This window comes from Helicoverpa zea, chromosome 24 (assembly GCF_022581195.2).
Source record: "Helicoverpa zea isolate HzStark_Cry1AcR chromosome 24, ilHelZeax1.1, whole genome shotgun sequence".
Lineage (NCBI taxonomy): Eukaryota > Metazoa > Arthropoda > Insecta > Lepidoptera > Noctuidae > Helicoverpa > Helicoverpa zea.
The window spans coordinates 6161684-6188821 of NC_061475.1; the positions used below are offsets into that span (position 1 = coordinate 6161684).

The window sequence follows — 27138 nt, forward strand, 5'->3', positions numbered from 1 at the left end:
TGGCTGGCACTATCGTCCGACATCATTTAGGGTAATAAAGCAAAGAGATAAATTTGGATCTACAACGCTAGGCAATAACACTAGGTACACTAGACGTGACGTAGGGTAGTAACGCCACGAACACTCAATGAAGACTCGACCAAGACTGAACTAAGACTGAGCTCCGCGGACGCCGCGCTGACCGCCACGACTCCGCCAAGCGCGCCAAATTGTTGTTTCACCGAAAACGCCACCAGAGGGCGCGCTTGCGGCTCGTTCAGTGACCGTACTATTGACTATCTCCGACATATATTATAATCTACTGCTAATGATACTTCGTACAAACAAAAAGCATAATACATGCCACATTAATTTAATTATCGAAGAAATCTTAGAGAAATCATCGTACCTATCTCACTAGGTATAAAAAGTAGATAACAAAAAATCCGACATACATACCTAACTTCCACTTTTTTATCGTCTCGATAAAAAATCGGTAATACCTAATCGATTAATCGGTGTCAGCATGACTTATCGTTACACTAATAACGAAATCGATTATCCACGTTTTTTTTTGTTTACATTTTGTTTGGGACTTGAAGATGGCCGCCCATTGTGGTCATTTTAGGTAGGTTAAATTAACTATTCTTTATTAAAGAAACAATGGATGTATGTAGGTATGTATTGTGTGAAACTCAAGAGATGACGGCAGACAGAAGAGTAGGTATGGAAGAAGAATAGGATAGGGGCAGGAGGATGATGATTTAAGAAAGTTACCTAAGTAAATTGCTTTGCATTATTTAATAGCCGTTGAAGAATATTGGTAGGTATATAGATGACACTACTTTGCATAATCCGATGTAATAAAGCTTATACTAATCTGGGACAATGTAACATCCTTCTTGTAAAATAATTAAATTGGTTATCAATTTGATTAAAATTGGTTCAGTGGATTTTCATTTTATTCGTGACATACGTGTACATTAAAATATTTTTGTATAATTTATTTAATCCAGGAAATACGTGCACTGCCGGTGAAATACCAAAGAAGATAAGTAGGTATACTTACCTAAAACTCGTCAAATTATATTCAAAATATTCAAAAATTCAGACGTCCGCCAGACGTCCACTGATTTTGACCGATAAACGCCATCTAATATAATCAATGCATAATCATTTTTACAGTTGAAAGTCACACCAGTCACCTTTTAATATGAATAACGACTTGCATCAAAAATATTTTATGTATGAATTAATATTTATTAAGAACCAGTTGCTGTTATGTAAGTGAATGTAAGGAATTAAGGGGGCATTGACATCAATATAATTATTTTTTGCCAATGCATTTTTGATGGTTGAAAATGTTCCTAAGAATTAAAAACGCATACTTATTTGAGTTTGTGTGTAATGTGCCAACGTAATTATCTGGAACGACTGAACCTTCTCATCATCTCCCGAGCCTTTCCAACTATGTTGGGGTTGGCTTCCAGTCTAACCGGATTCAGCTGAGTACGTACCAGTGCTTTACAAGGAGCGACCTCGTCAACCCAGTTACCCGGGCAACCCGATACCCTTTGGTTGGACTGGCGTCAGACTTTCTAGCTTCTGACTACCTGTAACGACTGCCAAGGATGTTCAATAGCAGCCGGGACCTATAGTTTAACGTGCCATCCGGAACACAGTCATTGGTGTCTAAGATATAGGTACTTAGAACGAACTATCGACTGAACCTACTGATTTCGGAAAATTTCATGACCATCATAGATCATCTTCCTTCAGAAAAGTATTTTGCAAGAAATGGTTCATTATTTCTAAAGAGTGTTAAAATAGACACAATCCCGGGGGTAGGTATAAGCTGGTCATAGTAGTAAATATGAAGAGAGTCACCAACTTTTCAATTGGAGAAGGTTAATATTTTTATGCATTCGTTTCTGTCTGATGAATCAACGTACGAATTCATTATAGAAACAAGCTGCGAAACTAGTTTGAATCTATCTATTGTTGCAACTAAGAAATGTAGACTGACAAACAGGTTTAGTCTTTGGAATCTACTTCCTATAGTATTTTTTTAGATTTACGTGCTAAACTGCTCCAAGCAGTTATATTTCATTTCCAAAAGTATTCGCTTGTTAACTTGCTCCTTACTTAACATTTCATCATCATCATCATCTCACCATAGGACGTCCACTGCTGAACATAGGCCTCCCCCTTAGATCTCCACAGATACCGGTTGGAAGCGACCTGCATCCAGCGTCTTCCGGCAACCTTTATAAGGTCGTCTGTCCACCTTGTTGGTCCACTTAACATTTAAAGTACATAATTAATTTTAACAATTCATACTTACATAATATTAATTTACATGGTGCAATCAACATTCACAAAATACAGAAAAAAAAACATCAAAAGCATTGCCGCTCAGCCATTCGTTGAATTCAAATTAAATATTCAGATTAGATGAGGTAGTTACTGCTAACGGTAACTGGGCCAGTTAGTGTAGTAGCTAGCATTAGTTAAAATTGAACCATGATTTTAACATTTATGCATATATGCGAAAGACGTTCTGTCTAGGGGCTGCGGGATTGTTCGAAAGAGTTACCGCGGCCCTGGTACGTACATGAAAGGCCTAAGATGGAACACGACGGTTTTTAGTTAGTAAAAGTCTGACACTCCCTCACCGCTGCCAACCCACAGCGGGAAGGGTCATTTGATGATTTTTGACGTTGGTAAAAAATAGGTTCTTACGGCAACACTACCGAACTGATTTAAATTAAATTTGGTTTACAGGTACTAGAAGCTCACAAAGGACATAAGCTACTGTTTATCCGGGCGCAGGAAAATGTCCTCCCGGGACACGTATAGCACTGTTTCTTTCGATTACTGAACTATCTAACACTGAAAGATTTTTCTAATTGGACTAGTAGCTCCTGAGATAAGCGCGCTCAAGCAAATAAACAACAGCTGTGTACACTAAATGTCTAGAAAAATCTGATAGTAATCAAGCATGAATACCATCAAAATCTGAGTAAAAGCAATTCAGCCAAATTGTCGGGTTTTTTCACAGATAACATAAGTGTATCTAATTCGCAAGCCTCGTTATACGTAATCGCTTGTAAACAAAAGGAGAATGTTTAAATATATAGACACACTATTAAGCGATCGATACATCATTTATATACTTCTATATTATACTTAATGTAATAAAAAGGATTTTTTTTATTTGTCTGTTTGTTTGTACCCAAAAGGCTTGGAAACTACTGAACTGATTTGAAAAATACTTTCACTGTTGGAAAGCTACAGTCGGGTAGTCAGAAGCCAGCAAGTCTGACACCAGTCTAACCAAGGGTATCGGGTTGCCCGGGTAACGGGGTTGAGGGGGTCAGATAGGGCAGTCGCTCCTTGTAAAGCACTGGTACTCAGCTGAATCCGGTTAGACTGGAAGCCGACCCCAACATAGTTGGGAAAAAGGCTCGGAGGATGATGATGTTGGAAAGCTACACTCTTCCCGAGTTTTATTCAACAAATGGTAGTAGTTTTCACGGGTTACGGGTGAAACCGCGGGAAATCGGCCAGTTTGAAATATGCGATTATATCGTGATTGATGTGCAAAATCGATTGTGTCCGATTATGTAGATACAGCTGGTAAAAGATGGAGTATTAGCGTATTAGCATATCGACTTAGTCATAAAATTCCAGTGTGAGTTGTGCTTGTTCAGTATTTACTACAACGGCTGAACCAAGTTAGATTATAATGCCGATTCAGGTGTGACGTTTTTAAATCGAATATTTTAAACCTTTAGAAGTCGTGGTGGCCTAGTGGGTAAAAGACCAACCTCTCAAGTATGAGGGCGCGGGTTCGATCCCAGGTCAGGCAAGTACCAATGCAACGTTTCTAAGTTTGTATGTACTTTCTAAGTATATCTTAGACACCATTGACTGTGTTTCGGATGGCACGTTAAACTGTAGTTCCCGGCTGTCATTAAACATCCTTGGCGACTTTCGACCTTCCTTAACGACTTACGGGTAGTCAGAAGCCAGTAAGTCTGAGACCAGTCTAACCAAGGGGTATCGGGTTGCCCGGTTAACTGGGTTGAGGAGGTCAGATAGGCAGTCGCTTCTTGTAAAGCACTGGTACTCAGCTGAATCCGGTTAGACTGGAAGCCGACCCCAACATGATTGGGAAAAGGCTCGGAGGATGGATGGATTTTAAACCTTTAGAAAGACTGTCACTTTCGAAACATACATGTAGCTAGCTGTTTGCCACAATTTTCTCCGTGTCCCGTGGAAAATTTTTCTCGTAACAAGTTTGTAGTATTAATTGCAAAGAAATGCCAATAGTTACTTCTACATGTTATGTACATACAGGCATGATTACATTTTAACCTTCGTTAAAACAGAAAATCAACAGTTCTCAGTCATCCGATATTTGGACAGGCTCTCGATAAGTACAAAGAGAATGTTGAGATTAATCTTTTGTCCAACATCCATTTATGTCAAGCGAGAGGCAAAACCGCAACGGAAGAACAGATTGACAACTTGTTATTATTATAGGTATACTAGCTTCCGCCCGCAGCTTCGCCCGCGTAGAGTTCGGCGTTTCCAAGAGAATTCTTCAAAAGTCCGGGATAAAAACTATCCTATGTTCTTTCTCAAGGTTGACTCTATCTCTGTACCAAATTTTACTAAAATCAGTTCAGTGGTTTAGACGTGAAAGCGTAACAGACAGACAGACAAACAGAGTTACTTTCGCATTTATAGTATAAGTAGGGAAGTAGGGATATACCTAGTTATTTTTTGCTCGGATATATATTAAACTTTGGAACTTGATTTGAAGCTTGTTACGCAATGTTATTCAGTGAATGGGGTTTTACGATAGAAAATGATAGTATGGAATTTGAAGCAGATGTGTTCTTACTTAATTTATTTTTATTTGTTTCGGATGGCCACGTAAAGGACAATGGGCAGATTGGTATACCCCACCAATAGCAATGTCATATATATCATTGGATAGGCATTTTTATGTAGAACAACATTTACTATGACAGCTTTGCTGAAATGTTTGTCCGTTCTGAGATATGGATCAAAAACTGTGCAAAAGTTAGAACTAAGTAATCTATCGATAACTCAAGTTTTTAAAGGAAAATCTAAGTAATACTAAATAAAAATAATATATTGTTAGCTGCCAGTAGTTACAAAGAGGGCAGCAGAGACAAGCGACCATAGACACCTCGCCATTCAGCCGTGCATCTATGCTTGGAGGATTCTTTTTTCGAACGTCATTATGACAAGACATGTTATAGTTTGACAGGATGCGATTTTGCCGCGTTCTTGACCAATTATTCTTAGTTGATTTTTCATGTTAAAACTAATTTCCTCGTTAAACAAACCTGCTTCTGGTTTTTAAGAATATGAAAATAATATTTCCTTTAAATATTGTTCACTTGGATTCTAGATACCTATAACTTATTCATATGGAAAACTTACTTAATAACTGTGCTATGTGCAGACGAGGCCTCTATCGCGGGAGGTACCAAGCACACATTTTGACTGACCATATTCCAAGAGCGCAACCAGAGCTTGCTGCATATATACAAGAAAATGCAGTATTGGAGGTATAAGTATGACTATTTAATAGATTTGAAACTTATTCATACTGTCCCCGCAGATACTCAAAACATGTACTAGAATTGATCATGTAGTTTAAACAACGTTCGGTTTCGTAAGCGATAAAGCGATAAAACGATTTCCCAATAATTGGTTATTTAGATCTTCTTTTGTTTTAAGTGACCAACGATATTTGATTTTCTTGTCTGCCATTATTAGGTGGTGTTCGACACTACAAGACGTGTATGCCATCGATGTTGGCAGAGAGCGAATAATGCCGTTAGGCCACCGGCTGTCCCAGAAGGTCAAGGTAATGACCCTAGTAGGCCAAATCCAAATGAAATTCATGTTCCGGAATATAAGAGAGCGTCTAACACTCCATCTCATTGCATTTTCAACATCTGTGGTAATGACACCCGACATCGAATACCAGAGGCAATTAAGGTCCACATCCTCTGTGAATATAAGATATATATCCCCGATGGTGCCCGAGTTTGCCACGAACATCTTACAGGGAACAATTGGGACGAGCTGCCGGATTATTGTAACACCAGTAATTATTTTACTGCAGCCCACTTTACGGATGTTTGTGACATACTACGAGTAGCTGTTCAACGCGGATCAAGGTTGAATTTTAGAGAACGCGGTTCCATGAGTCAGGAGGAAATGCATTTTTGGGTTGGATTAAATGACGATCAATTCGATGCCATTTTGGAGCAAACACCTTCACTCAGCCAGAGATGTAACAATCCCAGAACGGTTTTAGGAATGTACTTATGTAAACTGCGTACAGGTGATTCCGATGAGAGGCTTGCAACGTTGTTTAATATATCAAGGAGAACACTCGAACGCCGTTTTGGTATTGCTCGTGAATGTCTCACAAATGAATACGTGCCACTCCACTTGGGACTGGATCATATCGATCGGAGAAATGTTTTGGAGAGAAATCAATTTATTCCAAAAAAACTTTTCGGCACTTCGGAAAACACCAAAGCGTTAATAATATGTGACGGAACCTACATCTACATCAACAAAAGCAGTAACTTTTTATTTCAGCGGCAATCTTATAGCCTGCACAAGTTTTGTAACCTCCTGAAGCCATTTTTGATAGTATCATCAGATGGTTACATCATTGATGTCTTTGGGCCGTACGCTGCCACAAAGACTGATGCACAAATAATGCTTGACATCATGGGCACTGAAGAACATCCGATGCATGTTTTTCTACAGCAAAATGATGCATTTATATTGGACCGTGGATTTAGAGACAGCTTGGACGCAATCGAAGCCTGTGGCTACGAGTGCTATGTACCTCCAACCAAAGATCGTGGAGATTCACAGCTCTCTACTGAGCAAGCAAATGAATCCCGAGCTGTTACACTATGCAGATGGGTAGTGGAAGTGGTGAACGGGAGATTCAAGAGGGATTATAAACTGCTGCGTCAAAATTATTTTAATAGGGCTGTACCACACATGATCGTCGACTTCCGAATTGCTGCATCACTAATAAATACGTTTCACACACCAATAGTAGACAGTATACATGCAGAGCAGTTCTGGAATCGCATTAGAGCAACAGCTGATTTACAGAATATTTTATATACCTATGTCGAAAGGAAGCGTTTGAATAGTCGGAGGGCTGATTTTCAAAGGTTAGAAGCTAATAACATGGAAAACTTCCCGAGGCTCACTGAAAGTGAAATAATTGTCCTGGCTTTGGGTACATACCAGTTGAAACTGGCTAGATCATACTGTGGCGAACATTTTCGAAACGGTTTGTATCTAATAGAAACCTACCGAGAAAATCTATTGGATGATTTACCGGATTATGGAATCCAGGAAGACGTGTGGCTGTTACGTGGACGCATACAGTCCCGACACGTCAGAGCACGGCTATATTACTGCTACATCTTAATAAACAATTCAAATAATCTCATCGAAGGCAGAAATAACATAGTACAACACTATTGTACGTGTTTGTCAGGACGACGCACTATGGGTACATGTGCGCATATAATATCAATTATATGGTATTTAGCATTTGCGGTTCACGAAGGATTCTCCGCACCGGCCACATTTTTAAATGACATTATTTTAGATGTGCATTAAAATAATATAGTATGAGCCTAGCCTTTTCCGAGCTATCATGCGGTCGGCTTCTAGTCTTACCGGATGTAGCTGCCTTTCAGAAACAACAACACATCAACTACATTGGTGTTATTTTTTCAAAGGAAATTCGATTGTAATACTTAGTGATTAGAAATAAAATTGTTTAAAATTGTTTTTGGTCTATATCTCAGAACGGACAAAGATAAGAACAATGCTGTCATAGTAAATATTATTCCATTTAAGAAGACCTATCCAACGATATACATGACTCTGCTATTGGTGGGATTTATCATTACGCCCAATATCCAGTAGGTACAGTATTAGGTTGAAATGCTTAATAATAGTAACAATTATGGTCCCTAACGGGTACAGTAGGTAGTACTTAGAACACTTACACTTAGTAGTACTTAGATTTTCCTTTAAAAACTTGAGTTATCGATAGATTACTTAGTTCTAACTTTTGCACAGTTTTTGATTTTTATCTCAAAACGGACAAACATTTCAGCAAAGCTGTCATAGTAAATGTTGTTCTACATAAAAATGCCTATCCAATGATATATATGACATTGCTATTGGTGGGGTATACCAGGTCCCATATATTTTTGCCCATTGTCCTTTGGTGGGTCCTGGGAGGCATGTTAAATTGTCGCGTCTTGGCTGTCATTTGAGATCTTTGGCAGTTAGGCCAGAAATCCTGTAAACAAGCTGTTTAACCATGGGGTGTCGGATTGTTCGGGTAATTGGGTTGAGGAGATCATAGTATTAGGCATCCATGTAAAACACTGGTACTCAGCTGCATCAGGTAAGACTGGATGCTGACCTTAACATGATTGGGAAAAGGCCGAGGTACCTAGATGATGATGATGATGTGTGTTTCGCTTATTATAAGGCGAATACGATATACTTGTTGGCACGTTGATACGGAATGCCGTATTTACTCTGATAATGGATTATTATAGGTTTCAGATAGGCAGGCTCTAATTGATGCAATTTCACCTTTCATGAACTAAGAAACAAGTAATCAGTATATCAAACTCTGAAACATAAAAATAGCTTGTTCTCCTTCTAAATAAATTAACATCAGTATTTTAATAAAATAAACGTAAATAAAACCAAATCTAAAAAACACGACTTACACTCACTTTTTACGTAAAAATTCGGTAGAAAGTAATAGATACGTCCTTTTGTATGTAACGTAATAATTTGAACACAAAAACAACTAATGTAGATATAATGTTACCCATTGTTTTATGCTGTCAGTGTTAGAGAGGTCGATGAACTTTGCTTGGTAAAATAATGTGTTTTGTTTTCTACTAGCTGTTTGATTGTGGAACTCTTTCCCGTATCCGGACAAAATATATGTTACTCGGGGATAGACTTTAGCTACCCAAAATTGAAAAAACCTTTTTTCAAATTCCAAATAGGGTCAGTAATTTCAGTAATTTAGGGTACAAAATATTTCCTCTTTTTTATTTAGCTTAGATTTAAGATACAGTAATTAATGAAGTTTTTCGAATTTGTTTATAGAAAGTTAGAGCACGTCCGTATTAGCTTTGAAATTGGGATTGAAACTTGATAAGTAAGAACTTAATGATGATTCAAATTCGAAGCACCTAGCATATTCAGATAGACTCTGAATGAACTTGGGCCTAAGGGTTTGTCCGAAAGAGTTGTAAACCAGAGGGAACAGAGATGAGTTTAATCTCCCGCTGCTTTAACAGCGAGAGATATGAGGATATACTAAATTAATAATATAATGTTTAGGAAAATAATGTTTAGTCAGCTAATTTAACTTAAGCTCATTGTTTTCACAAATACATGTCTGTCAATTTGTGAAGTATGCACTTAGACGAACTCATGCAAGAAAATATCTGTAACCTGGATATAAAATGAATACCTAACTCATTTCAAAAAGCTCAAAATAAGTCTTAACTTCTAAGCAATAAAGTTGACTTTCTTTCAAACCTTATCAAAACAGACACAATGTATTAATTTATGTTCGTTGATTATTTTGTCCGTGTAACATTAATTATGTCAATATACATTTGGCAGACAAAATTCACTTTCGTTTGCATAACGTAATGTACTTACTTTCAATAATCTCATTAGTCTACTAAATACGTGTAGGTACTTAAATTGTTTTGTTGGTCCAGTTGATGAAATGACGTTTTTTCAGCATTCAGCAAGTCTTGGGTCCGATAACTGGGTTTGATAAGGTAGGGATGCTGTTTCTTGGAGAGTGCTCGTTCGATATCAGGCTGAAAAATAATGTACTTGTAACAAGAATTTATTGATTGTGATCCACTGTCATATTCTTATTGGACAATCGGAGAAAAAACCGGCCAAGTGCGAGTCGGATTCTCGCACGAAGGGTTCCGTACCATTATGTTCAGTATTTGTTGTTATAGCGGCAACAAAAATACATCATCTGTGAAAATTTCAGTTCTCTAACTATCACGGTTCATGATATACAGCCTGGTGACAGACGGACGGACAGAAGAGCGAAAACAATAGGGTCCCGTTGAACCCTTTGGGTACGGAACCAGAAACCAGATGCAGGACTGACATTTACATGTGCTGCGAGACACCCAGATGCCGCGCTGCCTGGTCTGAGTTTTTGGAACTTACAAAACAAATTCGGCCCAAACCACTAATCGAATCCGAGACTCCGTGAACAGCAGTTGGTACGGGGGCAGATGAAATAGCTACACAGAGAAACTTAAGATCATCAATCTCCTCATAGTTAAACTATCAATGATATATTAACTATGAGGAGTAAAAATTCATTATGAGACAAAGCTCCTCAGATGTTCTGGATCTTGTTTAAACATCAACCTAAACATAAGTCGCATACCACTAAACATACCGTACCTAGCATTACATAAACTAGTCCAAAGTCCAAGTTTATTTTCCTCATGCTTTCCAGGTCGACATTACTGTATTAAGTTTTTTAATTTCATATTGACACTTTAATTTGATTAGAAAGTTAAAGTTAAAGCATCAAAAAAGTTTTAGAGAAATGATCTTACATATTACAGATACACAGTTGATATCGCACATCTTGAAAATTAATAAACTTTTACATTAGTTTATTTAAAAAACATATTTACATACTGATTTTTAAATACGAAAAATCAAGTACAAAAATTAACTCTCTATTTTATTATAGAACACAAGCTTTACATTAACCAGTTCAGTACGGCACCCCAACTATAATTTTACACTCCCGATCATTTAAAATCACATTAACTTTTTAATCACGTATTTAATAACATCAGTACTGATGATTCACAAAGCGATTGATCCTGAACCCCTTCGAATGAAAGCTGTAAGATGGCAGAACTAGTTGCTGAACACCACATAACACAAAGTGAGCCAAAAATGAAAAAAAAAATGGTAATTGGTACCAAAGAAGGTATGGGCCGCAGTATGGATATAGAGTTGGTAATACCGCATTTTAAAACTGTTTCTGTTTTAATTGGGTGGATTTATTTGCAACATCTATGTAAATTGTAATAATCTGTCTATGTAAATAAATAGTTGATAGTTTTTTTTTATTAATTTAAATATGTATAAGTGTACATATTTACAATAATAAAAAAACTATCCTAGTACAAAAAATAAAAAGCGTTAAAAAACTCGTCCCCATCACTGTCGACTTTAATTATATGAATGATTTTCGAAATAAATACTCTTGAACATCTGAAATAATAACTCTATAAAACGTACTTGGATAAGTTATCAATGTGTAAAAAATAAGGCTTGGGTTTTTCCCTGTGGAATTTCCAATGGGCTTCTGTAGTTTGGTTTTTTATAGTTCATAGTCATTATGAGTTGTCTTTGGTATGAGATAACTAATAACGATATCTTTAATGAACATGATGTAAGATAAGTGTATCAGATAGACGGATTTACTTACTATCCGAGTCAAACCAAAATGTAATAATATAAAAATCCTTGCTGGAACTACCACGCGCACCCGGTTAAAAAGCAAACATAAAAAGCAACATTGAAATATTTTTTCAAATCTGTCTGGTATCAGGCATATTTTATGAGATTGACAGGTTCAAACAAAAAACAAATTTCAGCTAATTTATTTACAAGTATAGATAACACTTCAATATTCAAGTATGAATGACCAAACAGCAAATCTAAAATTTTGGGAAATCCAATAATTTGTTAAGGGACAAGGATTGAAACTTGAAAATGATCCGAATTGTAAATTTATTTGACCGGAGTGAAATTATCAAGGCCCCTTTGTATTTGACCATCTTATTTATATTCATTAGTTTGTATAGATAATGAAACTTTGATTACTAGGGCCCGAGGTTATTTTGGTTTATGTATTTCTGTGGAACTTAATTAAGTTCCACAGAAATACATATCATCCAGCTAAGTAATTACTTAGCTGGATTTTCCATTTTCACAGAATTTATGCTTAGATTCATGATTGATTTTGTTTTAATAGGTTTGTACATTTTGAGTTTTAGCTTGTTTTGTGTTTGTAGTTATTGGAATTTTGGCTTTTGGTTGGTTAATTATCTGTTGTCGTTTTCAATTTGTATTTAAAGATAGATAAGATTTTACTTAGTCATTACAGTCGAAAAATACCATTATTTGAACACCTAATAAGTATGGGAAGAAATGGTAAGAATAAGTGACCTCTTTCAAAAGTTAGTTTTTTTTTTATACGTATGATTTTGTTATCCGTTACATAATCCGAGTGGACAACCTGCTTGTGTAAAAGTATTGGTAAGTAAAGACTGCACAAAATTGGGTAACCAAAAAAAAACAATTTCATCCCGATTTGTCCAAATTTGTGGCCAATAAAATTTGTATAACAAGTAACCCAGTTTGCTATATGTGATCTAAGCTGACATTTTTATTACGTAGCAAAATATATTGCTGTAACAAGAATATGGACACAAAAGACTAATGAGAGCTTAGCGACGATGTTTTTTGGAAATAATTGAGAAAATTGCCGTCTGGTCGATAGAATCAACAAGATAAAGTAAATAACTATGTATATTTGTATTTATTTTGTTTTGTTAGTAGTTACTGAATATACGTTAAGAATAAGTTCTTTGACATCTGTGATTTAAAATTTAATATAAGAACAAAATTTTCTAAATATAAAATTTATATAATATTCGACAAAAATAAAAATTAGCGTAAGGCTCATCGTCTCAATCGCTTTAAAAAATATTAGAAACGAGAAAAAAATAACGATTACGATAAAGCCCGAGGTTTCTTGAACTTGTTTGAAAAGTATCTATAATCTTAAAGTTATAATATTCAACTAAGCAATTTAATGAAAGATGAGTCTCAATACTATATTAACTTAAACATATCATTACTTCTAATCATACTTTCATCTCATTGAGATACATCAATAATCAATATCACCGATACCAAAACCAATCTGCATACCATCCAAAAAAACACAACATATCAACCCGAAAACTTAATCAGACATTCAAAAAAAGAACAACATAGTAAAAAAAGGAACTTTAAAAAATCTACATCGGTGTCACCAACTCTATACAATTCCCACCACCTTTCTACCGCGCTCCTCTCAACAACACTCTCTTCCGGTCTCTATAAAAATGTTTGTGCATTTGTGGGTAGCTATCACTGCAAGCAACGACGGCAGGCACGCCATACCAAGCTTGAAGCCATGAAGACTTTTGTAAGTGATCGATATTTTTTATCCTTTGAGTGCAAGTGTGTGATGTGCTCGATAGATGGCGTTAGTGAGTTTTGGATTTTCAGTGATTTTTTTTTTGGTAATTTGTGATTTAATTTTGGTAAAAATTATACTTAAATTGAAGATTAAAATTACTTGTCCAAAATGCATTGAAGCCATCTAACGATCTTAATTGAATTATTATATCAAGTGACATAATAAACAGTGCCAATGACGAAAAATCGTGACGAAAAAACAGCCGATAAATAAGGATGTGTACGAACAAAATGGTGACAAACCACAAAACGTTTAAAATAATACTATTAAAGTATAAACTACCGTTAAATAAATTCCTTTGTCTAAAGACATAGTATTACAGACTTTTGATTATAATCAAAATTGCAGTTTACTAGATAACTTTTTGTTAGCAAATGTTTCTGTTATGTATAATAAAGGAAATTGTTAGACTCATCGTGATAAAAATGATCTAAGTGTTGCTGTAATTAAAACAGAAACAGCAATTATATTACATGTTCATAATAACTTGGAATCTGACGTAATTACATAAAAGCTTGATACTAATATTGGGCACGATATACATGATGATAATATTGCTTTTAGGTATCAATTTAAAAATAACTAAAATTAAAAATGAAACTGGCGAATTAAAAGAAAAATTATAAGAAAGAAATGCAACTTCTACCTAAACTACTAAGGAGCTTTAAGTGATGCTTAAAAATGAAGTACCAATTAGTAAGTTTCACGAAAAAGTCATGACAAATTCAAAGTTGATAAAACTAAAAGCCTTAATTTTACAATTATCCGGAAAATTGCTATCGTCATAAATAGAGAGACGTCAGAAATCAATAAAGTATATAACGAGTACTAGTATTGGATTAGTCCAATCATAATCATCAATCAATTTCTTACTTTGTTGACGACAGCTTAAAATGTTATTTTATTGGCTACTGAAAAACTTTGTTTTACCATCAGCTTACCACCTTCTACAACCTTATGTAACTAACAATAGAGTCTAAATTCCAATAGCTACCTCATCTTTGAACAGCACAAATAATTATGTTTCATGGTTATAAATGTCAGACTATTTCTTGACTGCCCTTTACAAATTAAAAAAAGCTTTTTGTAGGCACTAATTTGTAAGAAATTGGGACTCCTAAACTTGTATTGAGTACTAAAGTTTTGAGTTCATTAGTGTTTTCTTAATGGTTACTATTTATAGTTATTGTATCAAAAGAAATAAAACATACATTGTCAGTATCGTTAATTCCGTGTATGTTGACAATAATTTCTGGACACACTATTTCTTTATATTATTTGGTGCGACGATCATCATTTCTTTAATTCTTGCCTATAGATGAGAGAACAATTTGAAAGAAAGAAAGAAAGAACAACTGTAGTCTACAATAGAATCATAACCTTTCATAAAAGGCACCTTTTTGCGCTCAGTTTTTTCATGTCTTATAATAGAATTAACAATAACACAACTTATACAACAAACTCCGTGACTTCAAAGCTTTCTCTTAAAATTTCGACCAAAAATTGCCAGCTACCGATTGTACTGATAACTTAATCTTATTTACTAATCCGGCCATCGAACTTAAACCGGTTCTGTAAGGAACAGAAGTAAAAGGGATAACACCTTTACTATCTAAGACCTGTTTTAAAGACATAAAGCTACCTTTCTCTTTCATTAAATACGTATTACTCTCCATATTTACCTTTAAGAGATTTGCTGATACGAAAAACAATTTACTTTTAAGAAATCCATTCACAGTTGCTATCTTGTCGAAGTAATAGATTCTGCCAGACGAAACACTGAAAAAAGAACAAACTAGTTTTTGCTGCGATGAGTCATAAAAATGGTCAAGACTCGACGCTGTTTTTGATCTCATGCATATTAAAAACAGTCTGACACTCTACGATAGTGTAAGCGCTTGATAGAAGTTTCAAAAGAGGTTTAACAATACAAGACAAAAGAATATTCTCTTCAACTTCACTTGTTTTTCATCAATAAATCTCTAATCTTCATTAGCCCTTTCCACTCTCGGTCCAAAACTTGCACTTACTACGTCAGATAAAAGGGATCTATTGCATCGTAAACCTGGAATTTCCTTAAGATAATTTGCGACACCCATTACTCTGGCTATTCTGTCCCACATAGGCATAGTTGGGGGTATATCCTTGGCATTCTTCCCTTACATTTTCCGCCTAGTTACCGTTGCTTTACACAGGAATATATCGCCCATAAACTTAGTCACTTTCTTAGTGTATGATGGGTATAATCTGATTTATTTTGCCTTGTGTATCTTGAGCTAGATTTTTTCTAAGACTAATAGCGGTTGGTAGATTATTTGGGAGGATTTTTGCTGTTGGAAGAAATTATGTGTATCTAGAGCATTTTTATTTATTCTTTTAGTTACATCGAGAAGGTGATGAACTATAGTCGTTTTTGTTTGGTTACCGTTTTTAACGAATATTAACAGTTCACTAAGAAAGTTTTTATTGTTTTGAATATTCAGCGAATATATAACTAATGAATTCGGTTCATTATTTTTTTACAATTTTTGCACCAATATGATAATCAGTGCTGTGCTTGCATGCACAGCGTATACTGAGCTGAGTCTCCTGCTACATATCATTTTTCTCCTTCTGTTTGTTGTCCTATAAATGTAAAGTGTATGTGTAGCAAATAAATGGTTTAAATGGTTTAAATAATGTGATTTATTCAAAGCACTCATTTAAAATTCTGTATATGTCCTCAAAAATAGTTTAACTTCAATAAGATGCCACTCATAATTTACGAAACAAACTTAACAGTTCTAAAGTTTAAAATCTTTTCCACCGTTGCATTTCTATCAAAGCGTTTACCAGCCAAGTCTTCTGAATCCATTTCTTTATCCTTAAAGTCATACATTCACGTTGGTATTGTTCCAAAGTTTTGTTGCTCCATTTGAACGATTTCAACACCTCATTTGGCCCACCTTATTCTGCCACTGGCGTTGTGCCGAAAACTATTTCGCGGGTTCATTAAAGAGATTCTTTATTGAGATTGGGTAAAGACGTGTATGAGGAAGTTTAGTCATTAGATCTTAGGGTTATTGAGATGATGAGGAGTTATTTTTAAAAGCTATTGTGTTTTTTTTTAAGTCAAGTAAAAGCCTAATATAAATATTTAGAAACCGGGGAACTATGTTCGGAGAGCAACAAGAAAACATGTAGCAAAAAACAGTGACACTATCCGCAGCGAGAATGAAATCCAGAATCTCACGCTCAAAATTAAAGCTAACGAAAACAAGACCAACAGCAATGCATTATAATATTTCATACCTCAAACTAGAACAAGGGAATCCATTTAATAAACCAACTTCCCAGCATACTAAGCAACAGTAAAATTGAGAAATTCCTCTCTCGACCAACTCGGATACGATTCTACTCATTTTTTGCTACCGATGAAGGAAATTGCAAAAGCGCTTGTGACACAATTTCCTTGAGCATAATTCGTTATTTATTACATTGTATTACATAAATATGACATTGTTGGATCCGAAAGTTCAATGGCACAATGGAGGGACCAACAAACCGTGAACGAATGGTTTTTGTATGTGCTCTTTTTGTTTCCATTCCAATGATTGCGAAGTGAGGTGTGATTTAAAAGAATGTTATGCAAATTCTTCCATGTATATCGTTTTATGTTGTAATATCGTCTGAATTGTTCCTTTGAAGTTCATTGGGATTTCGTATTTTGGATTTTTTTCTCGGTTTTATCATATTTCGGGATGTAATTGCTCGATCAAGCGTGGATGCGAGATGTATATTGCTTCCTTTTATCGCAATATCTTTGGCATATTTTCTTCGAATTGTATCAGCATTGAAATGGGTATTTGATGTTTAATATTTTTTTCTTCGAATTTGTTTGATTAAAATATTAAAAACATGTTTTGTGCTCTACAAAAGGCTGTTCTCTACATAAAATAGCCGCTCACCCATCCACAACCAACCTCACTCACTCCATCTCAACATATCTCTCAGAACTATAGATAACTTCACAAAAACCCTTCACGTCTAACGTAACAAGCAATACGGATACGGAAACACGTAATATAAGGCAACAATCAACCAAGGTGACCATTAGAAGATCATTAAATAGTTCACCGTTACATCAATGTTTGCGAAAACACTGATTACTCAAAGAAATGTGAACACGTAACTCTGAGATAGAGTGTTTGTATAATCTAGATTATTATGTAGTACACCCAAGTGAATTGGTGCTTGATTGATTTAAAAACTACAATTTTTTTTTTGGATATTAGAGACGGGGTCTTTTGTAAAAATATGTTTTTTTTTTCATGCTTCACGGTTAAAATTAAGGAGTTTTATGAAGGTTTAATTTGATAGGTTTTTTCTTCCACCCCTTCACTTCTGCTTTTATTATTGTAAAAGTAGTTGCTCCCCACGGTTTCACTCGCGTTCCTTGGGAACTACTGTACTTATCGGGGTGAAATATAGCCTATGTGGAGAAGTTAGAAGGAGTGTAGTTTTCCAACAGTGATATAATTTTTCGAATCAGTTCATCAGTTTTGGAGCCTTTAAGGTGCGAATAAATAAACAAAACATATTTTCTCTTTATAAGATTTTGTACAGATTGATTCTATATTCTTTCAACAATTTATCTATTATTTTTCTACTCTCTTTGTAGTTATTACAAGTGTAATTTTATAACAATAAATAAAGGAAATAAAAGATATTTTCTTGCTTAAACTAATGATTGCTGACGGGAAGTCTATTCGTACTAAAGACATCCGGACACACAGTAATAATAATGTTTTTATTTTCTTTTCTTTCTTACAACATTACAATGTTGCTTACAGATCTTATAATTTGTCATGATTTGTCACAAATGTCATCTACAAAAAGATTGAATGGATATTGTAACTGCTATCGAAGAATTAAGTAATAAGGACGCCGAATTCTAGCTATTGAATTGATAGCTCAATACTTTGAATAGACTAGCCGTTCCCTAAGGCACTACTGCTCGTACCAGGATAAAATATAGCTTACGTTACTCGGAAAGAGTGTAGCTTAAAAGCGAAAAAAATTGTCAGATCGGTTCAGTAATTTCGAGGGCTTTAGGGTCCTTTATTATACATATTAGCATGATTAAATTACCTTCAAATATTGTTATGATAACATCAAGTTGGAGTCTTAATCTAGAATGCATCTTATTTTGACAGGCCAGCAAAAATGAAAGGAACAGCAATTGACATGAAAGGCGATGTTACGTAATTAGACTGTTGGATACTAGTTCTTGAGTATATAAGTTGAAGTTGAAATTAATTCGACAATGAAGTAGGTAGAAAGGCGTTTATTTTGCAGTGAAAGGAGATTGTGTGGTCGACGCGTCCTTTTTTTTTGCAGCATAGTGTAGAATTAATCAGAAAGGCAACTTAAGAGCTGGTGATTTATTATTTTTTTTATCATCACCGCTATTGTATATACCTATTGGATGGGCCTCGCTGGAGAAATTGCTGGCGTTACTGCAAACTCCGTTGAAGTCCCCGTTGAAACCCCGTGACCCTCAATGTAGGTGAAAAAGGCAAACTTACCTGGGAAACAGGGAAGTGGACAGGAAGGCAGTCTGCCGACGACGGGACACTCGAAATGCCGGCCGGCCAGCGGGACACTTTCTCTGCACTTGCTTCGTATTGTCTTTTCACGAGTCCGGGTGATCGAGGCACTAACAGACAGCACTTCTAGCGAGGCTTTTATGGGTTTTTCTTATTTTTATCGCGCGACGAGCCGCGGGCGATACCAATTTTTTGACTTTCCCAAAGAGAAGTGAAAACAAAAACGAAACCCGTCATGGCAGGAAGAAAAATAAAGATAAAGAAATGAGGAAACGACCAAGAAGTCTGAACATTTCCCCCCACTTGAAAGCCACATGGGTTTCACGGATAAGCCGAACGCAACGGAAGCTATGCTCGAAAGATATATGTATGTTAAACTAAAACTTAACTTCTAAGAATGAGCAATACGATATAAATTACTGAGATCGATATTGCTCGAATTATATCTAACATAAATTAATGAATTGGTAAAAGGCAGACCCTGACGATAGGTCGTCGAAGCGTCTTGCCATTAGCAGCTCGGAGAGTAACAACTCTAACAATATTATCGGCACCTGGGTGCACTTGTTTTATATGAGCCGATCTCCAGAGCAAAGGTGGAAGATTTGGTTCGTTGACGATGACTAAATCGTTATCTTTTAAATTAGGCGCGATTTGAAACCATTTGTTCTTTTGTTGAAGTGTGTGAAGATAATCACGTTGCCAAGCTCGCCAAAAGACGATTTGAAGACAAGCTAAGCCATTGTATACTATAGCAGATTTATTTTTATAAAGTTCATTAACGAACTCTTTGAGACATTTATTCGCGCCTAAGAAATTTTTACGACAAGCGGTTAGAACATAATAACACATATCGCGACGAGAAGCAAATCCGATTATCCAGAAGTTATGTTGAATCAACGATCGCGATGTTCTAGGACCGCAGTGAAGATACTTTAAATGAAAATGTTTAACTATCATTGGAGACAGTGGACTTAGTTTAGGTAAAAGCAGAGAGTGTAACGTAGATGTGAGTAAGTAAACCTCACCAATGCGTCCCCCCACTCGCAACAAACCGTCCTCATTTATAAACGGTGAAAGGTTTTGAATAGATTTGTAACCTTGTTGCTTATCAAGCACTGGATTAAATTCCGTTGTCATATATTGACTTTGAGTATACTGAACCAGAGTTCTCAATAACTTATTAAGTTCAGCGCTAGAACGAGGAGAAGTGTCCCAATTTTGTTTGGGACGTTTAAAATTAGAAATAATGCGAAAACACCAGGCTAAAGTTCCTTGATGTTTCATAAAATTGGAATGTCTAGAAATTAAAGTTGTATTTACATCTTGAACTTGACGAGAATGTAAATGTTCTGTGATAACGATTTCACGATTAGCTACATGCATTTTTAGTGAATGAGGATTAGTATTAATCCAAGAGAGCGTACTACTGCTATAAGAATGAGCACGATTACTTTGAATAGGAGTTTTATCCTTTAACAGATTATACATGTGAGATAGCACACGCGCTAGAAGCAAAGCATTGCTTAGCTCGAGCCTATTCACTGTAGGAGCCACTCTAGACTTTCCTATAAATAGATGCGTTACAGTAGAATTCGTACATGTAACAGCGCATAAATACACGTAGCATTCATATTCTTTTAACGAACCGTCGCAAAATCCTACTAAGTAGATATCAATAAGATCCGGAGGTATGACTAGCCGCGGTAAGATTATACTTTTCAAACTTAATAAATTCGCGGCAGGCGAATGCCATTGTTTGGCTAAATATTGAGAAATAGCATCATCCCAAGATAAATAAGGCAAACTCGTTACTTCATAAGCAACTATGTTGAGCTCATATTCTACGAGAACTTCGGTAGGACTGTCTCGCCATAAAGTATACTGATAGCACTTTTGTGCAGGCCTGAACTGAATCTGCCTGTAAATGTTACAAACAGGAGAAACTTCAGCAAGAAGAACAATTTTATAAAAGCCAAACTTTGTAACTAAATCGACTATATCGATTTCAAGTTTAGGTCCTGTATGAACAATATTGTTCAACGTGTAATTATTCGTAGTCCGACTACTGACGTCGAAGACTACACGCAGTCGTGTCGTAGTACTTTCTGGACGCACGGCGCAGTGATGCGGAATAAGATACTGAGCAGTAGACAAAGAATCAATAGGCTGCATATGTCCCAAGTCTTTGTACTGCTCCATGGAATCCTGATATTCCGTTTTAAACTCAGGTCGAGTACATAAACGTTTCTCTAGGTTGAGAAATCGCTTTAAAGCGTGGCGAGAAGAATCGCCAAGGGAAGGGGCATTATCCTTTAACATCAAAGGAACTAAATACCTATCCTCCGGAGTACGATAGGTACCGGATTTCTGTTCACAAACTTCGTGAACTTCGTCTTTAGGGCCGGAAATTTTACATTTCGACGGCTCCTCAGACTCCCAGAACCGTTGAACGGTATCGTCGAGCGCACTGGATAACGCGACGAGTGACGTAACGGATTGATCTGGTGTACGAGTTGACGTGTCATGAAGAAACTGACCTGTTATCACCCAGCCGAATACACTCGATAACGCGCAGGGTAACCCGGGACCGGGAGTGTAACGAGAGCCAGTATATATCTGGTCAAAACACTCAACTCCTAATAAAAGATCGATCGGACCCGATTTATAGAAATCGCAGTCGGCGAGATCTAAGTATGCGAAATGATCCTTGACGTACATCGGCAGCGATGACGAAGGCATCATTCCCGCAATCTTTGGTAAAACTACCAAAGAGATGTCAAACTGTGGTGACTCACTCAACCGAGGTATTATCGAACCAACAGTGTGACCCTTGATATTAACGAAATTTTGACCAAGCCCAGACACGGTTAAGTTGCATTTTCTAATCCGCAAACCTAATCTGCGTGCGCACTCATTTGTGATCAACGAATCCATCGATCCGCTGTCGATGAGCGCACGAGCATACTGCATAGAATCATCTGAATGACGCAATTGCACTACAGCAGTACCTAATATCTTCGTACCCTTAGGGTCAGCTGACTTAGAGGCGCAGGTAAGCGTAGTGCTTGAACCCGCTTCGTCAGTCACGTTGGAATCACCCGAATGTGTTACGGAATTTTGACGTTCGATATGCAACAGCGTATTATGGTTTTTGTTACAAATGTAGCAAGACGACCTCGATTTGCAGTTATCATTATCGTGACCAGGACGCAAACAGTTGGTACACAAATGCAAACCTTTAACTAATGTTCTGCGTTGATCAAGCGACATCGAATGCATCTTTCCGCATCGGTAAACAGAATGATTTTCATTACAACAAATGCATATTATTTTGTCTGACTTGGTATGATTTGAGGTAGGTTTCTTACTATTCGACGAAATCAATGACGTTCGCTGGCGACCATGATTTTCGGCTTTGTTAGTCCGAACGTTAGATTTATTAATGTTGGAAGAGCAAGCTAACGCGGGTGACTGACTTACTTCCAGAACTTTTATATAATTTTGTAAATAAGCCAGAAAGTTGTTGAACGTGGGAATTTCGTCTTTATTCTCTAACTCAAACCTTCGCCTAGTGTCAAAGTCAAGAGGTCGAGACGCAATGTAAAATAAAATAAATTCACTTAAATCATTAATATTTAGAGCACGAAGTGCATTGACACTTTCATACAGTGTATTGGTTAACTCGGATAGATTCGATAACGATGGTTTTTGAATTGGGGATAGTTTAAATAATTTCTCTAAATAAGTTGTCGCGAGAATGCGCTTGCTGTCGAACCTATCGATGAGCGCGTTATATACGACAGCGTAATTCGCTGATGTAATCGGAACGCCTTTCGTGAGCGACAACGCACTGCCGGACAAGCATGGAATTAGATAATGAAATTTTTCTATATCGGATAACGAGGCGTTATTATGCACTAATGGCTCGTAACTATCTTTAAACGTCTGCCAGTTTTCAATCTGGCCATCGAATTTTGGAATTTTCAACTTAGGTAGCTTTACAGCGGCAATCGATGATTGTGTACCAGATGCTACTGCCAGTGGCGCACACGAACTAGAGTCAAGCGAATCGGCAAACTCAACGGCCGCGTAATATAACTCGTCAAACGACAACAAAACGAGATCATCAATTACGAACTTCGGATTAATTTTTAATTGTATTTTATTAATTTCTTTACAGACTTCAACATAAGTATCGCGAATTTTTTCTATTGACTTATATCTGGCCTTGAAGGTAGATATTTTTGCTTTACTTTCTTGGCAACTTTTAACTAAGTCGTAAATAATTTGCATGTTTTTGAACGCATACTCGCGTTCTTTAATCAACGATTTCAATTCTACTTCCATCTTGCTCAGAGACTACTGAATGAAGAAAGAAAAAGTTAACTGATTGGTTTATAGTTAAAATAAAATCCTTCGAGCACAACTGTCACTACGAACTACTTATAAGAGATCAACGGCGAATGCAGCAACAATACTCTTAGGTATAAGAAGTTTTGCGAGTGGAACAGATCGAAGACTCGATAGGAAATATTATTTTGAGGAAATATTACTAAGAAATATTAGTATTTACGAGATTTTGTGAGGAAATTCGATCCTCACAGGAGGCACCAAAAGAAGAATGGATGGGCCTCGCTGGAGAAATTGCTGGCGTTACTGCAAACTCCGTTGAAGTCCCCGTTGAAACCCCGTGACCCTCAATGTAGGTGAAAAAGGCAAACTTACCTGGGAAACAGGGAAGTGGACAGGAAGGCAGTCTGCCGACGACGGGACACTCGAAATGCCGGCCGGCCAGCGGGACACTTTCTCTGCACTTGCTTCGTATTGTCTTTTCACGAGTCCGGGTGATCGAGGCACTAACAGACAGCACTTCTAGCGAGGCTTTTATGGGTTTTTCTTATTTTTATCGCGCGACGAGCCGCGGGCGATACCAATTTTTTGACTTTCCCAAAGAGAAGTGAAAACAAAAACGAAACCCGTCATGGCAGGAAGAAAAATAAAGATAAAGAAATGAGGAAACGACCAAGAAGTCTGAACACCTATGAAGAATGTTCTTATTATTGAACAGTGTTCATGTTAAGAAATATATGTCCTCTTTAGAAAGAAAGTACTTGGAAAAAATCATGATAAATATGAAGTAAATACAATTTTTATTTTTATTAAAAGGAAGTGAAGATTCATGATTTCTAAGAATAGGAAAAGATACTGTTGCATTGGTAGAAAAATTTCTTTGATAAATAATCTGATACAGAACCTATTTTACTTTGTTTATTTTTTCAGTATTATCGAGATTTTTTTTTTTTCAGTTGTTCTATAAAAAAGCATACCGATTTTGATACAACCAGGAATTTATTAAAACCAAATTCCACAAAACAGCTTTATATTTTTTTCCGGAATTTCAAAATGCAAACATTTACAAAAAGTTACACTTGAAATCGCCGATTCAAGTCGATTCGCAAAACATTAACGCCAAAAAGGTTACCTACTTTAAAAGAGATTGGCAAAAGTTGTTTTTTTTTTTCAGTATTTTTTTACCATTCCAAGTTGGTAATTAAGGCGGTCTTTCAGCTCAAATTGCCTATTAAGACACCGGTTGTTAAGCTGATTTGTTTCTTTTGTTTTTAATTATATTCTTCCTATTACGAAATCTGGTAGCTGATTGTTCTAAATGAGTAGAACGGTCCTATTTAGGTATTCGAAACCTTTTTTTAAAACAATTGTAAAACAGTGTTTTCACGAGTAATTTTTAATGGTTGTGTCTGTTTGGAATATTAAGTTGAGTAAATTGGGATTACGACGATATTCAAATGCCTTACACCCTATATATTTACCCCGTTTCTTGGAAGCAACAAGTCCAATATTTTTTATTAGAAGTATTCTTGATGTTTATGAAATGTTTTCTTCTTTGCAGGTGTGTTTGTTGCTGGCAGTTGCCTCTTGCAAGGCCGGGTTCGAAGGAGGCTACTCCAATGACGTGGGAGGAGATGGTGGTGGTCACGGAGGCTACGATTACTCCGCACCCATTGGCGGGGGAGCTGACTTCTCAGGCGGACAAGGACACAACCTAGGAGGACTTGGGGGACAAAGCTTTGGGGGACACGACTTCTCTGGCGGACAAAGCCACACTCTCGCCCTTGCCCAAGGACATGATCTCGGCGGTCAAGACTTCGGAGGTCAGTTCCACGGAGGATTCGGAGGATCTGGAGGTGGCGCTCAGTACGCAGTCCATGAAGGTAACCAGGGCGGCCAGGATTTTAGTGGAGACTCTTACTTGCTAGCCGCTCAGGAATCTGGCCATCAACTCCATGACGATGCTGGATCTCAAGGTGGACATGATTTAGGTGGCCAAGGAAACGGTGGACACGATTTCGGTGGTCAGATCAGTGGTGGACATGATTTCGGCGGTCAGGGTAACGGTGGTCACGATTTTGGAGGCCAGGGTAACGGAGGTCACGATTTCGGAGGCCAGGGCGGTAACGGTGGTCATGATTTCGGAGGACAGGGCGACGGTGGTCACGGATTCGGACCTCACGCTTTCCCTCTGCAAGACGCTGGCAATGAGTACGGACATGGTGACGGCCACGACTTCCAAGCTCACGCTATCCCTGTTGGCACCCACGTCGATGAAGAGCACCCCGTCGAAGTACCCAACTACAAACATGTTACCTTCAAAATCCCTAAGACTGTCCACGTTAACGTGCCCAAACCTATTCTCATTGGCGTACCTCATCCTTACCCTGTCAAGGTGCCAGTTAACAAGCCCGTAGCTGTGCCCGTTGAGACTGAGATCTCTATCCCTATTGAGAAGGTTGTGCCTTACCCCGTAGTTAAGCACGTTCCTTACCCCGTTGAGAAGCACGTGCCAATTAAGGTCGAGAAGACTGTGACAGTGCATGTGCCTCAACCCTACCCTGTTAAGATCCCCGTGTACAAAACCATCCACCATCATAAGGAGCATTAAGGAGTAGGAGAACTAAGGAGTTCTGTGGAAGAATTTAACGATACCGTACTTGGAACTGTGAAGAAAATATTTTCTTTTGTTTTACCTCCAATATTTTTCTTGTTCACATTGTAAGGCTGATTTATAAATTCAAGGAGAGGTTGTGAAGAAAGAATAGTTGCTACGAATGATTGTGTAAAATTGTTGGTATATGGATAGTTAATTTTTTCACGAACAGAGTTCAATTGAGTGCCTTGTAAATATTATTTTGTTGTTTAATTTTAAGTCATTTTCAACTGTTCATGTTGTAGTTGATTTATTTATTGTATGTTGTTGTTGTTACTGTTGTTATTGTTGATGTTGTATGTTGAATAAACGTATACGATTGTTAAAGATTTACTTACTTTGTTGTTTGGATTTATATTGGTCCCAAGGAAATACCTAATTTCCGCTTCTATTTCAAAACTTACAGCCTAGTTCCTTATGATCTAAAACGGACATTAAAGCTGTATCTTGTCTAAGAAAGTGTGATATTGCGAAATCAGAATTTAAAAACTTGCAGATCTCTGGTTAGGGAAAGACGTGGCCATACCGGCTTTTGTACTAAAACTAGCAACCCGCCCCGGCCTCTAACGGGTGCTCGATGTTTTTTATAATATAAACCTTCCTCTTCAATCACTATCCATTAAAAAACTGCATCTAAATCTTAATTATTTAAGCATGCATAGGGATATAAGGACAGAAAAAAAACTTTTTTACAAAAAAATTAAACCGACTTCCAAAAACACTAAAAAGCAAAAAAAAAAAATTTTAGGTGCATCGGCCTAGAAGTCGGTGGCAAAATTAACTTAGTAACATCCATTAGACACCGTCGGTTTGATTTTCGTTGGAAGTCGGTTTAATTTTTTTGTAAAAAAGTTTTTTATTTACAGCTTTTTAGTGATACGAATAGTTGTCACTAGCCATATAAGTGGAAAGTTCTTATCAATACAAAGAATATAAGCCCAAATACGAGGTATTTTCCGCTAAGTCGTGTCAGAAGTATAGAAGGTATAGTTTTGTCAGATTTGGATGCCAACAAGTTACTTACGGCCAGTTTCTTCATCAAAAATTAAAGTTAAAGTAATCTCTAAAGTAAAAGTAACGGTCAAATACGTTTTTTCAAGGCTAAAGTG

General features: G+C 36.8%; 1 protein-coding gene across 1 annotated transcript; it reads left to right on the forward strand.

The window, feature by feature from the left end:
• Window positions 1-5854: 5854 nt before the first annotated feature.
• On the forward strand, window positions 5855-26354 carry LOC124642178. Its single transcript, XM_047180491.1, has 3 exons — window positions 5855-5890; window positions 6637-7461; window positions 24935-26354. The coding sequence occupies exons 1-3, from the start codon at window positions 5855-5857 to the stop codon at window positions 25982-25984; spliced, it is 1911 nt and encodes a 636-aa protein (XP_047036447.1). The 3' UTR covers window positions 25985-26354.
• The last annotated feature ends 784 nt before the right edge of the window (window positions 26355-27138 follow it).

Excerpts from the sequence above, each read along its gene's own strand:
- LOC124642178 (XM_047180491.1), top strand. The coding sequence starts at position 5,855 with ATGCCGTTAGGCCACCGGCTGTCCCAGAAGGTCAAG. Across the intron at positions 5,891-6,636 it reads GGCTGTCCCAGAAGGTCAAG|CGGCAATCTTATAGCCTGCA; the intron begins GTAATGACCCTA and ends TTTTTATTTCAG. Across the intron at positions 7,462-24,934 it reads GACGCATACAGTCCCGACAC|GTGTGTTTGTTGCTGGCAGT; the intron begins GTCAGAGCACGG and ends TCTTCTTTGCAG.